At 40.6% G+C, this 16,393-nt stretch overlaps 1 protein-coding gene across 1 annotated transcript; it reads right to left on the bottom strand.

Moving 5' to 3' along the window:
* Positions 1-2,043: 2,043 nt before the first annotated feature.
* Positions 2,044-14,478, bottom strand: SUB1 (SUB1 regulator of transcription). Its single transcript, XM_071580610.1, has 5 exons — positions 14,405-14,478; positions 12,617-12,689; positions 10,931-11,050; positions 5,046-5,154; positions 2,044-2,292 (listed from the first exon to the last, which is right to left on the bottom strand). Exons 2-5 carry the CDS (start codon positions 12,686-12,688, stop codon positions 2,213-2,215), a joined length of 381 nt encoding a protein of 126 aa, XP_071436711.1. The 5' UTR covers position 12,689; positions 14,405-14,478; the 3' UTR covers positions 2,044-2,212.
* Positions 14,479-16,393: the final 1,915 nt, after the last annotated feature.

The raw sequence follows: 16,393 nt of genomic DNA, 5'->3' as shown, positions 1-16,393 counted from the left end.
CTCCAAAAGAATGGTTTTAATCTCCCACCTTCCTGAACACAATTATATTGTACTCTGATACACAATTGCCACCCAATGACCTATTACCACAGTAATCTAAGTGAGGACAACATCTCCTCTAATAAAATCATGCACTTTAAAGTAGCTACATGAAAGTTTTGAAGTAAAACAGATGAAATCTGATCACAAAATTTCAGATCAAAATTATATGAACATACTGCAATAACAAATATCTAGAACTTGTCTATAGTGATCTGAAGCAATTTATTTCATTCACTCATAATATTTTAGCAGCTATTTAATATTTTTTCTATTTGGTCCAAATAGCCCTACATGATGTTAACAGTCACTCAGAAAAAAATGTTGTGCCCAAAAATACATCTGCTACCACAAACATGTCTTCACCCTTTTATTCACCATCAAGTAGTTCTTAAAAATTTACAATTTCCTGAGCTATAAAAAAACAGTTCTTTATTTGTAATATGCAACAATGGGCAAGTTAAAAAGTAGGTGAAGGTATGTGACATAGTATTTATATAAAGTAATTAATTTGATGAAGTCACACTTTCTCACCATTCAATACCCATTTGCATTGAAGTATGAATTCTGCAGCACAGGAACAGCCTGTCTATGGCACTTACAATCATATCTGCAATAATAAGTATATTCAGATGCTCCACAATTCAAAAAAATGTTTATCTATACAGATTTTAGAAACTACAATTACTTTATCATTGAATGAGGAAATTACAGCCAAACTAATTAAGTTGGGCATTGACTACATCCTACATCTTGAAATGTCCATTTTCACGAAGTCGTCTTATCTTCTTGCTTCAAATGAACAAATAAATGAGCAAATGAACTTTTCTTCAATTCTGCTTCCACTTCTTCACTGTAGTTATTATGGGCCAGCTAACTTTCATCTTTCACCAATAATTCCCATTCTGGTGTGCCCCTCATCTCTCCAACTTCTGTATCATATTTGTGATTCAGTGTCACCAAGAAGCCCTTCCACTGGGGCAGCATCTGGTCTGGCAGAGCTTCCATGGGGCAGAGGCTTTTCTTACCAGAACAGTACCAGGACTGACCAGCCAGGCTGGCTGGGTCGTGGCCACTGCATCCCATGTAAGCTCCCTGTGGGCGCTAACCACCTTCTGTGCAGAGACAGAACAGCTGCACACACCTAAGCCCCAGAAAGCCACCTGAGTTCAGTGCTCTGGGCAGGCAGTGTGGATGGGGCAGAAACATGACAGACAGAGATTTTGGCTGCAGCAGGAACTCTGTTTGTTCAACCTGTGTTACAGCCTAATTTAAGCATCATTGTTTATGCAATGCTCTCAAATGAACAGAAGTCCTACAAAGACAGGTCAACTGTTCCTTTTCTATAGAATAACTGGTTAGTGTGTGTTCCAGAAGTAATTTAATGCAAACTTCAAAAAAGGTACTAATAACTACATTTGGATCTTTTAAATACTGTCTTACTCTGAGGTATATGTCTATTACTGTAAAAGTTTATGCATCACATCTAGAATCCAAGAAAAAAGGTTGCTTGTATTTTCTAGGTCAAGCAAGCTACAGAAAAATGGGAAAAGACAGCATATGTTTTCTGTGTTCAAGTGTTATTATTTAGCTTAATATTCCATGCAAGTAATGCAAAAAAAGCTTATATACTCAAGACTGTTTACATCTGAATAAATAGGGTAAATTAGCAAATATGGTACTGAAAATTATCTACAAAAATCTATTTTTCCAAGTATTCACTGTTTGTGCCAAGTCTTAAAGCAGAAAGTTGCAGGCCAATACTGAAGAGAAAGGAACAAAAAAAACTGAGACATTTTAAGAAGTCTCAGAAAATACATTTGTATTAACTGTAAACTAAACTGAAACTAAGGTAAAAACTAAAGCTATTAGGTGGCCTGATCAGCAAACACCTTCAATTAAAAGGCCATAAACAAGTATGCTTTACATATTACTTGATTTGTTTATTTTACACCATGGGGTGAAAGCAACACAATTCCTTTTAGTAAAGTATACACAAATAGCCTCACTCAGAATACACTTTTAATGCACATAAAAAAAGTATTCATCTTACAAATTGTTTTGCAATCCAAATATACAATAGCTTGGAAAACAATATTTTAGAAAACTAAAGCCAATGTAAAAAGACTGCTTAATACAACTAAAAGATAAAAGTTTTTGTATGGCTCTGTCTTTAGAGTTTTCTTATTGCATCATCAATATCAGAAATCTGTTCCTTCAGCTGATTCCACTGTTCTGGATTTAATGAAATACCTGAAATGCATTAAAAATAAACACTTAGAACAAAAAGAAAATCACGGTGCAGGATTTTTGTGTAATTACTATAAAAGCTAGTTTCATACACAAAATCTACATCATAACTATTAATGCTTGAGCTACTTCAACAACCATCTTAGTTACAAAGTGCAACTGATCACTCCAAACACTTCAGTTTAGCTCTAGGTTACCTCTAGACAAGTTTCCATTACAAAGAGGATATATGTAACCAAAATTTTTCCAAGTATTAGGCTAAACACAAGAAGTGAAATCCAACTGGCCTTGACAGAAGGCAGTACAAAAGCCCTGGGTGAGAAGTAGGAACTCATTCATATTCCAGCTGGCTCCTAAAAGCTGTATCTATGTGGACTGGTCTTCTATACACTTTTCAAGTATTGTAATTCCAAGGGGTTCTCCCCCCCTCTTCATTTCTTAAAGCACTGTAACACATAGAGTAACCATTTGGAGAGACGCGATGCCACTTACTAACACTCACAAACCAAAACAGTTATTTTTTCTGCAAGTTCACTATAATTTCTAGTGATACTCAATCAATAATCACCCAGTAAGTGCCCCACAAACCATCTCATCAGTTCTAAATTTGTCCTTATCTTCCTCAAGCTTGAGTCCAGGCACATGTTTCAGTTGTCCTTTAGCCTCCTTATTCTTCACTACAATCTCTCTGCCAACCCTGTAAACAGTGCAGGCTCTCAGGGCTATTCTCATGCTTTCTCCCACCATGCTTTTCTACTATTTACTCTGCCTCAGTGATCAGCTTCCTTCATTACTTTCTCCCTGTAGGTGGAGCAGAGCCTGAAAACAGCTGAAACTTTCAATTCCATTTTTGGAGTTCATAGACTTTTTTTTCCTTTTACCATCACTGTCTTACTAGAGAACCACCATGTAATTTTCAGCAATGACTTGTGTGCATGGAGCTTCTCTAAGCAGCTTTCCACCAGCCTTCAGGTGAAGGTTTCATTTGAACACAGGTCAGGTGTGCTGGCCCATTACTAGGGCACCAAGTATCTCAAAACATCCTTCAAGTACACACCAGACGAACTGCAAAGTTCAGTCCTGCTGTTTGAAACATTCTGACCATAATTAAAACTGATGGATTTATTTTTCTGTCTTATTACACTACTTCAACTACTTATACTGGTTTTAGGATAGCTAGATAAGTGACTTATGAATGCATTGATGGCTTATGCATGCATCAATGAAGTATTAGGCTCACATACTGTATGAGGCTTATATTAAATTTTATGCTAGTAATATTCAGAACCATTTGCTACATTGATACACATTTCTACCTACATCATGTAATTTTTGTCACTTGGCCCTTCCATCAAATCACATTTTAGTTTGCCACTCAAAGTGCATATACTGTTGAATTCCACCTCAAAACACAGCAGGTTAAAGCACATAAAATCAGAGTAATCTTTTTCATTAACTAGCAGTAACAAATCCAAACCAAGGAATTTTCCTGTACAACACCAGCACACCTGTTCATGCAAAACTGTTCTCAGTGGTTACTTAAGAAATGTTGAAAAAGTTTCTCAGACTTTCCAGATTACTATTCACTGAGTTGCTCCTGAACACACTAGAAGAATGTAACAAATCTTATACTGACTGTACATTAAATGCTTTCAAACTTTGCAATCTTCCAGTACAGCAAGGCCAGGGAGAGACTTTTTGCAATGGCATGAAGTGACAGGGCAAGGGGGAATGGCTTCAAACTGTAAAAAGGGTAGATTTAGATGGGATATTAAGAAGAAATTGTCTGCTGTGAAGGTGGTAAGGCATTGGAACAGGCTGACCAGAGACATTGTGGATGTCCCATCCTTGCCAGTGTTCAAGGCCAAGCCTGACAGGGCTTTGAGCAACCTGGTCTAGTGGAAGGGGCATTGGAACAAGATGGTCTTTAAGGCCCCTTTCAACACAAACCATTCAATGGTTCTATGAATCCCCAAGGCAGAATGTTTCATACTTACCTCTTTAATTGATGCACTACGAAAACTGATAAAAAGTAGACTTAGTTCTAAGAGAAGTAACACAACATTAACTGTCCTCACATGCTCATCTGGAGATGGACAAGTTCTGAAAGTGGTTTGCAGCAAAGGCTTGCCATGAAAAGGCAACTATCCAAGCAGCAGCAGTTAAAGGTACAATGGCTTGTGCTGTGCTGCAGATTAGAAACCTGGCACCAAAGACTGACCACTTGTGATACCTTCCCCTCTACTAAAATCTTACCATATTTTTTCCAAAGTCAGTCTCATTAAATGTTCTGATTGTTTTCATCAAAAATTTAATAGAAACTGAAGGATGTGGTTAACAAAATTAATGTCTTATAAAAATCATTACGTCTCTCCCATGAATTTTGAAATAATAAATCATAATAAAATAAATTGTGTTAATTAAGTTAATTGACTGGGGAAAAAAGGTATGGCTATGTTATGGTCATGTTTATAACTCCTACCCCAAATTTGCTTGTATTTGATGCCCTGCTTTTCTCAAATCACGGAGGATCTATTTAGGTAAACAGACTCAGGCCAACAAACCCACTTTGCTTTTACTTATTACTACTTTACTTGCAGATAAAAACTAGTCATTTTTTAAAATACAAATTATAAGAAAGTAAAAACATTACTGTAAAATACCATGTAGCAAGGGATAAAAATATGGTACACAAAAGTTCTACTGCAAACTGCAGACAATGCTTTAATACCAAGTAACATCAAACAGAACAATACCTTTTCTGCCAGGCTTCATTTCACCTTCCTGATCCATCCAATATTCTCTAATATCAATTAAGACTTTTCCTTTAAAGTCCCGAACACTGACGTATCTCATTTTACCAATCTGTCAAAACACATATAAAGGTCTTTTAGGTATTTTGCGTATTACAGCATTCACTTTCCCCAGCAGCATTAGACTTCAACATGTGACACTGCACACTGCAGCTTATTTTAGATACCAGAGAAACAACTAGATTAGAAGCTTAATTCAGAGTAGTCAGTAGGCTAATAAGCAATGGCTTAAAACTAGTTGAGCATGCAACGCTCAATGCAAAAGTGGCTCTCCAAGAACAAAAATACCTGTATCTTTACAAGCTTGTTTCTTACAAAAGCAATGAATTTACTGTTTTGCCCTTGTTTGCAGCAGCTGTAAACAAAGAGAGGAAAAAGGAGCTCTACTCTCAAATGTAAATTTCAGTCCATTCCACATGTAGAGAAAACAAATTACATATTTACATGCAGTATCTGTCAAAAAAGCCTCTCCAGAAATTGTGAGGCTTTCTTCTTTTTTTTTTTAACAGTAAATACAGATGGAAATGAAAGTTCCAGCTGTCCCATGCCCACTCCCAAATCCTCACGGGTACCTCACTGTACCAGGCGTCCAAAGAAAACATTCAAATCTTCTAAGTTTGCAAGCACATCGCATAGTATGAAATTACTCTGGAATTCCATATTTCTGCACCAGTGTCTGAACTGAATTACATGGGCATCTCTTTTTGGGGGGGGGAAGGCAAGGGCAGAGGTTAACTCTTTGATTAACTACAATAATTCACCGATGTTCAAGTCGTATGCTCTTACTTCACAAAACAGATACAAACATGAATACTTTCATATTTGTTTAAAGAAATTTTTCTTCTTACGCAAATCACACTACATGACTTTTAAAACTGATTATAAAACAATTAGGACATATTTGGGTAATGTAAGTCTGAAGCACTTTTCCCATTTTAAACCATGTTGTTTATTAAAATGAACAAGACATTACAGTTTATAAGACAGTATTTTTGACTGGTTAAATGCTTTCCCAGCATTTAAAAGTTAACATTCAAACATGGCAGTTTAGCTCTTTCAGACCAAATTTGGCACCATGCCCATGACTCTCAGCACTTTTGGCAAAGAATATACTAAACAGCCTACACGGACATTTCCTGGTTTTATCCTTTAATGCTTCAATAACTTCTACGGTCACCTCTAAGAACAGCTTCAAGTGGCAGCAGTTCTGTGCTCTGCAGCACCTCTTTCTGTCACCATTATTGAAGAATCTTAGTGCACTGCCAAGTAATTACAAATTTGACCTAAGAAATAAAATCTAATACATTACAGCAGACCACAGTTGCAAATACAGTAAATAGGCTGAGAATGTGATTTTCAAGGATAACACTTATGTCTCAATTCAACTACAGTAAGGTGATGGGCAATAATGTGAAGTTCACATTTACTCAGTAAGTCTACCTAATCTGAAAGTAACTCTTTATGAAAATGCTGAAATTAAGTTAGATATTACATCACTGTGCAGATCTCAGCTGAATGATCACATTAAATTTTGAATGTTTAGTTTAACTCTATGCAAAAGCTGTCACAGCTAAAACTTTTAAATAGCCTTCTAAAGTACAGATACAGCAAACATCTGAGGTTTAAAACCACAACCAAATCCAGATTTACGTAAATTGATGTTTCTTGATACTTAGCTACCAAGCAACACTTAGCAATTCTGGAATAGGTTCATTGCTGAACAATTCTTTTGTTATGTGGCAGATGATAGTCCTGGAGTCTTTTCACTGATCAAGACATTTTTGGTTCTCTATAACCACAGCATTGTTCCAAGGGTTGCTGTATTGGCTTTTGCTGGGGTAGAGTTAATTTTCTTCAGCTGGACTGTCGGTTGCATTTGTGCTGAACCCAGTGATAAGATGTTCTTGTTTTGAGCAGGGCTTACACAAGGTCAAGGCCTTTTCTGCTTTTCCTACTGCCATGCTGCCAAAGAGGCTGGGAGTGTAGGAAAGGAGACATAGCCAGGACAGGTGACCCTAACTGACTACAAGGATATTCCATACTATATGGCATCATGTTCAGTATAAAGCAGAGGTAAGAAGGAGGAATGGAGGTACATGCTTGGAGTAATGCCATTTGTCTTCTTGAGTAACCCTGCTCTCCTGGAGATGGCTGAACATCTGCCTGCCCATGGCAAGCAGTAAATTAGTTCCTTGTTCTGCTCTGTTTGTGTGTAGCACTTTTGCTTTCCCTATTAAACTGCCTTTATCTCAATCCACAAGTTTTCCCACTTACAATTCTCTCGCCAGTCCTGCTGGTGAGGGAGGGAGTGAGCAGCTGCTGGCTGGGGTTAAACCATGACAGCCACACTGATTTACAGCAGTGCAGTTACTGCAATTCAACTCCCACACACAAGTTTGTATACTTTCTATTAAATTCTGTGGATCCTTAGATTATACTGCTCTACCAAATTACATTCCTCACTTAAAGCCATCATTTCCAGGTTTCCGTGTTGAGGAATACTTTAGTAACATAGGCCACAGTGTGTTATTGGAAGCCTATGTGCACAGCCCAGGCCAGAGAGAGAGAGGGAAACTGGGCCCCTGCATCTTTGAGCCTGCTTCAAGAAGAGCAGTAAACAATAGAAAGAATGAGGCAGCCGTTGGGAGAAGCAGGTAAACACATTGATACAGAAGGGCATAGTTTTGAGAAAAGTACCAATCTAGCTGCGTGGTAAAGCAAGCACACCCTAGCCATTAACCAGTGATATTCCTGTACTATTCGTGGACTCAGAAAATATATAATATGTGTGTGTGTAACAAACAATAAATCAGAGCACTGACTACACTTCTATGAAGGATCCATCTTTGACTCTGCGCCGAAACCTGGAGAGCTCAAAAAAAGACATTTCTTACTTTAATGTTTCTTAGAATAAAATGCACTGAACTATGTCTCAGTTCCTTTCACAGCTATGCAACTGGCTTCCTGTGTGAGTTTCAGTAAGCACTTTCTTCACCATTTTTGCTATTTCCAGCTTTTCTGGTTTAAACTGTACACACACTGTGGAAGCAGAAGCAGCAAAAAAGCTCCTTCTTTCCCAGCTAATACTTACATGTACAGCATTATAGGAAGACACCTCTCAACAGTGAGATCTGTTCATACAGCAAGTTGTTTGCAAAATGCACTGGTGATCACTTAAGTTTCATAATTAATGTGCTGAACCAATCAGTTTCAGAGCACCATAAACTTATATATTTGCCTTCTTTCAGAAGCCTATGATAAAGACACCACACTGGGAAATTAAAGAACTTATTTCTCGCAAGTCAAAAAGCAAATGTGACCAAAACTTAAAAAAGCCCCAAACCAACCCCCTCCTCGAAAAACACAGGTGGAGGGTGGACAGGACAACACACAGACAATTTTAAGTAACAATTTCAGTTAAATGCATGATCATGCAATGTGGATCCACTCTGGGTAGTCATTAATGCATTTTGACAAACCTTATCCAAATCAGGCATAGGCAGATGATAGGATTAGTCAAACTAACCAAAGTACATGGTGCAGAGCTCAGGTTGGCTGGAAGCCACTGACAGGAATCTAATGGTCAACACTAAACCTTCCACATTAACATGAATACCTCTTGTCCTTAGGGCCTCTAGTAATACATCATACAAGGGAGTAAGATAAATTTCTGCACACTAACTGCACAAAAATCCTTCAACAAACTGCAAAGCATACTAGTCTACCCATAAAACCTAAAAAAGCCAAGACATGTAAATACATAATACACTTGGTCAATACATTGAATAAATTCTCTTTTACTGACATGTATACTATTCTTCCTAAGTAGTTGCAAAATAAAAATTACAGTAACAATCTCAAACAAGAATATAAAATATAAATATTTATGAAAATGCTGAATGTTCTGAACACAGCCATCACAATAAGCTCTATATTAAGGGAAGCTGTATGCTTTAAGAACACAGCCTGAGGGTGTATCAGAACAGTCCTCCAAGTTTCACATCATTTTCAACCACTCCCACACACAATACGGACACCACAGAACTTCTGACTATGCTGTGAATGCTTTACAGCCTGATTTCCATCAACTGAAGTCACTTCCACTTCAGAGATCATTTTACTGCCACGGGAGAGAAACTCTCCAAAAAGGAGTTTCTATTACTACCAGTCCTACAACAAACTAAACTGTACCTTAAAAATGAGTATGTAAAAGGATCTTAGAGCATGTCTTTGTGCTAGGGAGAAGTAGGGGAACTATCCTCTGACCTACTGTAGTTCTATTCATACATTGCAACATTTGCATTTTAGTTCCTGCACAGTTGATACAGCTTGAAAAAACCGACAATGCTGCACATAACACAAAGAGCAATCTAAAAAATACTTCATGGTTAATTACCTGAAAGGCACACAGAGACTGAGTAACACTGATGTTTTAGGTCAAGGTGATATTCAAGTATCTTCTTCATACTCAAAACCGGAAGAACCTTGTTCTTTTCTGAGTACTAGAAGAGTCCTCTACTGTCTGTTTTTAGTAACTTTTTATTATCTTAGGTAAAAAAGGTTTCAAGAAACCAGAGCATGCAAATACTTTTGCTTTTATTTGAAAGAGTCTGGCTGGTTTTGCATTAGGGGAACACTACAAATTTTAGGAGTTTTCTCCAAGGCTGAAATGTCTGCATTTACTACAAACATAGCATAAAGTTTATACACAGTTCTTTAGAATTCTAGCTGCAGCTCACCTCTTAAGGTGTAGAATTCACTATCTCATTTTTCCTACAGGGTTCAAAGCATGCCCAAGCAGAACTAAAAACATTATACACTTCCTTCGATAGGGAAGTCCAGGCATTGCCTTCAAGTGAAGCTCTCCCTCCTAAACATGAGAAGAGGAAAGTGAGAATTGAGACACTAAAAATAACTGCCTTGTATCACAGTATCAGTTAAGCAGGTCTTCTCTTTACTTTTTCTTTCCCCATATTACTTTACACAGCTACAGCTAAGGACCATTTCATTTACCTTACTCTGTGTTTGGGCCACCTCATTAGACACCTTTCTCATAACCTTTCACAAAGTCGAGAACAAAAGCATGATAAATTTAAATTCCTTTCCAGCCAGCTAATTAAAAACCTTTAATAAGTCTTGATTGACAGACCCAAAACAGGTAATTCTGAGCTATGTATGTTCTTGAACAGGTCTCAGCACATGCTGCTACTGCCTTGGCTAATCCTGGGAACGGCAACACTCTGAATTCACAAATGTACCCTTCTACTGAAAAATGTGCATTCAGCCCATCTCAAAAACACGGAGGATGTTAACAATTACTATCTTTATGGACATTCACTGACAAAATCCTGCACTGTGAAATAAAGGAAGAAGCAAAACTTATTCCAAGATGCTATCATATCTTACAGTAGCCAAGATGCCCTTGACCTAGTTACACAGGAATGAGGAGTCCACACTTTGGTTTCCAAGAAGCTTGTTTTCCCAAGAGACCTGATCAAAAAACATTCCATGCAGAGACAAACTTTACTTATTTACTCTATTTACAGTATACTCACGGTAAGTGTTGTATTTACTCACAAAATGACTACACAGAGCTACTACAGGCAAAGTCAAGAGGATTAGATAAACTGCTGCAACTCAAATTCTTCTATTCTGCTAAACCTGACCACGCTTTTCTGAGCATCTCATCTGCACAACCCACAGCGTAATCGCCTCCAGCCAAGGATTCAGGAGACCAAGACTATGCTGCCAAGAAAGTCAGATCATCTTGTAAAATTTATACTGAATATGATTTAATATGTTACCTTAACCAGGCTCTATCATTTTACCTGAAACATATTCTCATCTCTGTTACTGCTTTGCTTAGAAGAAGCTGAACCTTTTGAACTTTCACCAGTCTTTTGTTTCTTCACAGGTTTTTCTGGAGCTGCTTGCTTTTTCCTCTTTGCCTTGGGGCAAGAATAAAAAAAAGCAAGTTTACATTTTATGTCACAAACTATTACTAGCAATGCACATTATCACCTTCATGCTGGGAAGGCATGAATCCAATACTTTACACTTAAACTGCAATTAAAGAAATAAAACCCTTCAAATGAGACTAATCCTGTTCCCAGTGAAGTTTACCATAATTTGGCTTTGAAGAGAATTTAATCAGACCAAAATACATTTCAAAACCCCTCCTCTTTTTGCACAGTAAGACAATTGGTTCCGTCATTTTAATAAAAAATTTAAGTCTGATAGAAATGTCATCTTCCCTTCCACTGAGTGCAACAAAAACTACAGTACAGATTATGGCTCCTCCAAAAAAGAAAAAAAAAATAAAGGAAATTAATAAAGGATCTGGAAACCACCTCCATCAGACACCTTTTTTTTACATCAGCATCCAATATCTGCCCATAGCATGATAAATTAAACATGCTTTTAAAACATTCAGACAGTATCACCTGTAAATCAGGTTAATCAGATAACCCACAAAGTTACTATTTCTACATATGTTTATGTAGTCACCATGCCCCCATGCCTCAAAAAAAGAGTAATATCAACATATCAATAATTAGTTTCACCTGCTACAATCATATTGTGGATAACCTCTCTGAAAAAAAAAACACTCTAATGCCTACTAAAGGAGATTGTTAGAGTGTCTTTTCAGGAATACAGTTGCCTAGCAAAAAAAATCACCCCATCATTTTTCTCTTAAGGTCTGACAGAATACCTGATTTGCAAGGTGCAATTAAGTGAGAGCAGTAAAGCAGATCAAGACTCTTCATGTATTACATTAAAAGACCCAATGTCTGCATTACCACATAGCATTTCTTAAAATTACAAATTCTTAATTTTTTTCAGGTTTTCTTTGTAATCACTGCTACATTTATACAAACTATCACATTAAATAACTAACAAAAATAAACAGGAACAATTTACACATTTATAACAGTCAGGTTAAAACCTATCAATTTGAAACATTCAGGTTGGCTCAGCTTTTAAGTGAGAAAATAGCAAACGGTACTACAACAAATAAAAGAAAATTAAGCAGAGGAAAAACTCACACAAACAAGATAAGCAAGTGACAAATAGAGCACAGGGCAAAATAGGACTTTTGCTATGGAGAACTAACCCAGATATTAAAATGGAAGTGGAGGGTGTGGGCATGTCCTCAAAATAAGTCCAAATTCTTGCCACCAGGGCAGCTTATACAGAAGCTTTCTGTCACTTGCCACAAAGCAGCAAACAATTACGGTGACCTGGTGATTATATCTATACATGGAATGGCATGAAGAAAGCAAAACGCAACTTAAAAATAAATTCTGCAGGGCAAAAAGCATATAATCCACCCAAACTTGGGAATGGCATTGGGTTTTGTTGTAGCTTTTTTGAGGAGGAGGGAGAGAGAGTGTTGTTAAGTGTCCGATAAATGATACGGAATGACAGGCATGTTGTGACGTAATGCTCACCTAATTCCTTAACCCCAGACTGAAATAAAAGTTAACACAGTAATAGACCGCAATAATGTTCACCTTTTTGTCAACTTCACTATCTGAATCACTGGCAGATGAGCTTGAAGATACAAGTTCCTTTGACTTAGGCATTCTGAGAAGAGAAAAACAACATGAGAACACTATGTTAAGGAATACATCTCATTATGGCTGGAAAGCCATCTGCAAACCTGTTTGTACTGGCTCACCTCATTCAAAACCCTCCTGCCTTTCCATGTGTGCTGTAATACACCCTACAGATGCAATCTCAAACACCCTTTCCCTTTTTACTGCAAGTGTATTATAAATGCAGTGGCTTGGCTTCTGAACTGTTTACAGCAGAACAATTTTGCACAAGTTTCGTACACCTCCAGACATGGCAAAAAGCACAGCGTAAATATAGAATATAATACAGTCCTCCAGTTAGATCTTTTATATTATATTCACAACTGTAAATTATTAAGGCCTTAGCATTATGCGCCCTCTGATACAGGCATTTCACCCAGTTGGATTCACAAGCAACAAGCTGCATAATCATCACAAATTAAGATGAAGATCCCACCAATACAATGGTCTGAAAAATACCTCAGTTACAGTGAACTACAGCACTGAACTTGGTATTTGCACTGCAGCTTCAAAGTATCAGTCACTAGAGCCTATTCATTTGCCAGACAAGCAGCCATTCAGCTTTCCTTGAATGCACACTGCCAGGTGTGCTCGTACATCACTCTGGTATGCAAACATGTGGTTAGATACAGCGGTTGCACAACTTCCCTGGTGCCAGTTACTCTTTTTAACACGTACACAGCTCATTTGTGCTTTCAGAATAAAACCAAGCAACTGAGAAAGTGTAATATAAACTACAGCTAGAAAAGGCTAAGATAACATTAAAGCATATCTTAAAGTGTTAACTAACAGTGAAAAAAACTCCACAAATATGAAAACACATCTGCATATGGAGAATAAAAAAACAGAGTCCATGTAATGCTAATGGATCAATGTGGTTCTAAAGCAGAGCAAGACCTGTGGTTAACAGCTTGGAGCACAGCGATAGAAGCCGGAGCACTGCCCAGGATACAGGGAATACAGGATATGGGGAAGCACACACAAACCAGGCTGCAAGATGGACGAAGAGGAGCGCTGAAATGGGACAATGTGAAAATAAGCACAGGCATGACACTGAATCGGAGAACCAGACGAGGATGCGCAGGGATGACCCCGGGGTCCGTCTGGGAACGAGGAAGCGACAACATGGAGGAAGGTGTGGGCGGAAACGGCAGGGAAAAGGGATGTGGGGCGGAGAGTGACCCCGGGAGGGGCCGAGCGAGAGGAGACGCGGCGAGGACGGGGGTGAGGATGAAGAGATGGGGGGCGAGAGCGGGGAAAGGAAAGGTAAGGAGAAGAAGGGTAGCCGGGAACACCAGGTAGGCGGATCCCAGCCGCCATTTTCCTCCCCTATCCCTCTTTTCCATGGCTCGTGTCGCCCCCCGAGGAAAGCAGCGGAGACCCGGAGGATGGTGAGGCAGGGGCGGGGACGTCCAAGTCGTGCCGGGGCAGGCCGACAGCGAAGGGGCTGCGGGCCACCCGTGGCGGGCGCACGGAACGGCAGCACGGGCCAGGGGCGGGCGGGGGGGCGGCGGGCCGGGCCCGCTCCCGGCGCCGTGGGGGGCGCAGAGAGGCGCCATCTTCTGCCTCCCTCCCTCCCTCAGACCCTCCGCGCCCCCCCAGCATGGCAGGTCCCCCCGGGCGGAGGCGGCCCCACGGCGGGGGAGCCCCCCCGGCCGGGCCGGGACGCGGCGCGGCCTCTCCGCGGGGGGACGCGGCACTCACGTCCTGTCCGCGCGTGGCTGCTCCGCTCGCGGCACAGGCGGAACTGACGCGGCGCGGAACGCCCGCCCCGAGGCCGCTCACGTGGGGCGCGAGGGGCGGTGTTAAAGGGGACGCGGCGCCCTTTGTCCCCTCGCCGCCCCCGCTGGGCGGGCGGGGGAGGGAGTGGGGTCGTATCGCTGGAAATGGGGCCCTTGCGGAGGCACAGAACTCCTGGCAGATCCCCAGGGACCGTACAATGTGCTGCGTTGGAAGGGGTCCATCGGGATCATCGAGCCCCGCACGGGACATCGCAGAAATCCCACCATGTGCCCGAGAGCATTGTCCAAACCCTACCTGGACTTCCAGGCTTGGTGCTGTGACCACTGCGGTGGGGACCCTGTTCCAGTACCCAGCCACCCTCTGGGTGAAGAACCCTGTTGTGATACCCAACCCAAACCTCCTTTGACAGAACCTAGGCCATTCCCTCGGGTCCTGTCACAGACAAGAGATCAGTGCCTACCCCTCCTCTTTCCCTTGTGAGGAACCTGTGGCCTACAATGGACTTTAGGAAAAATTTCTTCACAGAAAGGGTATTTCAACACTGGAACAGGCTGCCCAGGGAGGTGGTAGGGTCGCCATCCCTGGAGGTATTTAAAGGAAGGACTGAATGTGGCAGTCAGTGCCATGGCCTTGTTGACATGGGGGTGTTCAATCAGAAGTCATGCTCAACCATCTCAGAGGCCTTATCCAACCTGATCGATTGTGTGGTTCCATGAAGTCTCCCCTCAGTGTCCGCCAGGCTGAAAAAAACACAATAATTAATAACCAGCTGGTTTATTTCACTCACCGCAGCAGTTCCTCGATGCTGCCGGGGCAGCGGCGTGAGGCGGCTTTGCATAGGAAACCACAGCCCCGCCACGCCTGGCGTGCTCAGGAACCCCTTCTGCTGCTTCCCCTCCTGCCTCAGAACCTTTTCCTGCCACCTGGGACTTGGGTTTCCTTCCCTCCCCTGACTGGGGGGGACTTATGCTTATTAATTTGTAACGTTATTAATCGATATCGTAGAATTTGCTTAGTAGTTACTATAAAATTCACTGTATAGCACATGGCAAAAATCACAAGGTACAGACCTGTCCCTGAAGATGCATACCAAGAGGCCTGCAGAGCCTCTTGGACTAATTAAAACAGCCAGGATACCCTATGAACCGAAGATAAATCAGATGTGTCAAAAGAACAAGATAAGTAGAGAAATTCGCCAATTACAGTTGCCAACAGTTACAGTTGCCAATAGTTACAGTTGTCAACAGATCAGGTTTGAAGCAGTTTTGAGCAAAAGGTAAGAAGTTCATGGGAGGAAGACTACTAACTTCATCCCCAAAAGACCACCAAAGACCCCTGCCCCAAATTACCAGGAAGAAAAGCGCAGGAGCAAGAAGGATTGGCACGAGGCGGAGAAAATATGAATCAGTTCTTGAAACTTATTATAATAACCCTCCCTTCTCTAAGAAAATAATGTTTATGCATGAAGAAATAATAAATATGTATAACTTACTTGCATATAACTCGAGCAGGGGTGCATGTTTTGGGAGGAGCTCTCCCCCATGCACCCAGGCCTGGAATAAACACACCTCTCTATAACCTTACTGGATATAGAGTCTTCTTTCTGCAAATCACCCCACAGGGCTGCGTAGGGAGCATTGGGGAGCCCATGCTGCCATGCACCTCAGGTCTGAAGCACTGGGGACTGAAGGTCAAAACACCTACTTCTTAAAAGCTGTCCAAAGGAAAAAAAAAAAAAGTGAAAACATATTGACAATCTTGCTTACTTCTGTACCATGTTTACACAGTGGTGCATCCCACGTACCCCACTGTGGACTTGAAGAGGGGCTGTAGCCTGAGTTCATCTGAACAGGTTCGGCTTCTGAGACACACCAGAGTGGAAGGAGGTGAGGAAGGGCCCTCTGCCCTCAGCTTCTTGAGGTGAGACTTCCAGCAGCCTTTGCAGTCTGC

The sequence above is a fragment of the Pithys albifrons genome, chromosome Z (assembly GCF_047495875.1).
Source record: "Pithys albifrons albifrons isolate INPA30051 chromosome Z, PitAlb_v1, whole genome shotgun sequence".
Taxonomy (NCBI): Eukaryota; Metazoa; Chordata; class Aves; order Passeriformes; family Thamnophilidae; genus Pithys; species Pithys albifrons.
The sequence above is the reverse complement of the archived record's forward strand: the minus strand, read 5'-3'. Positions and strand labels throughout refer to the sequence as shown.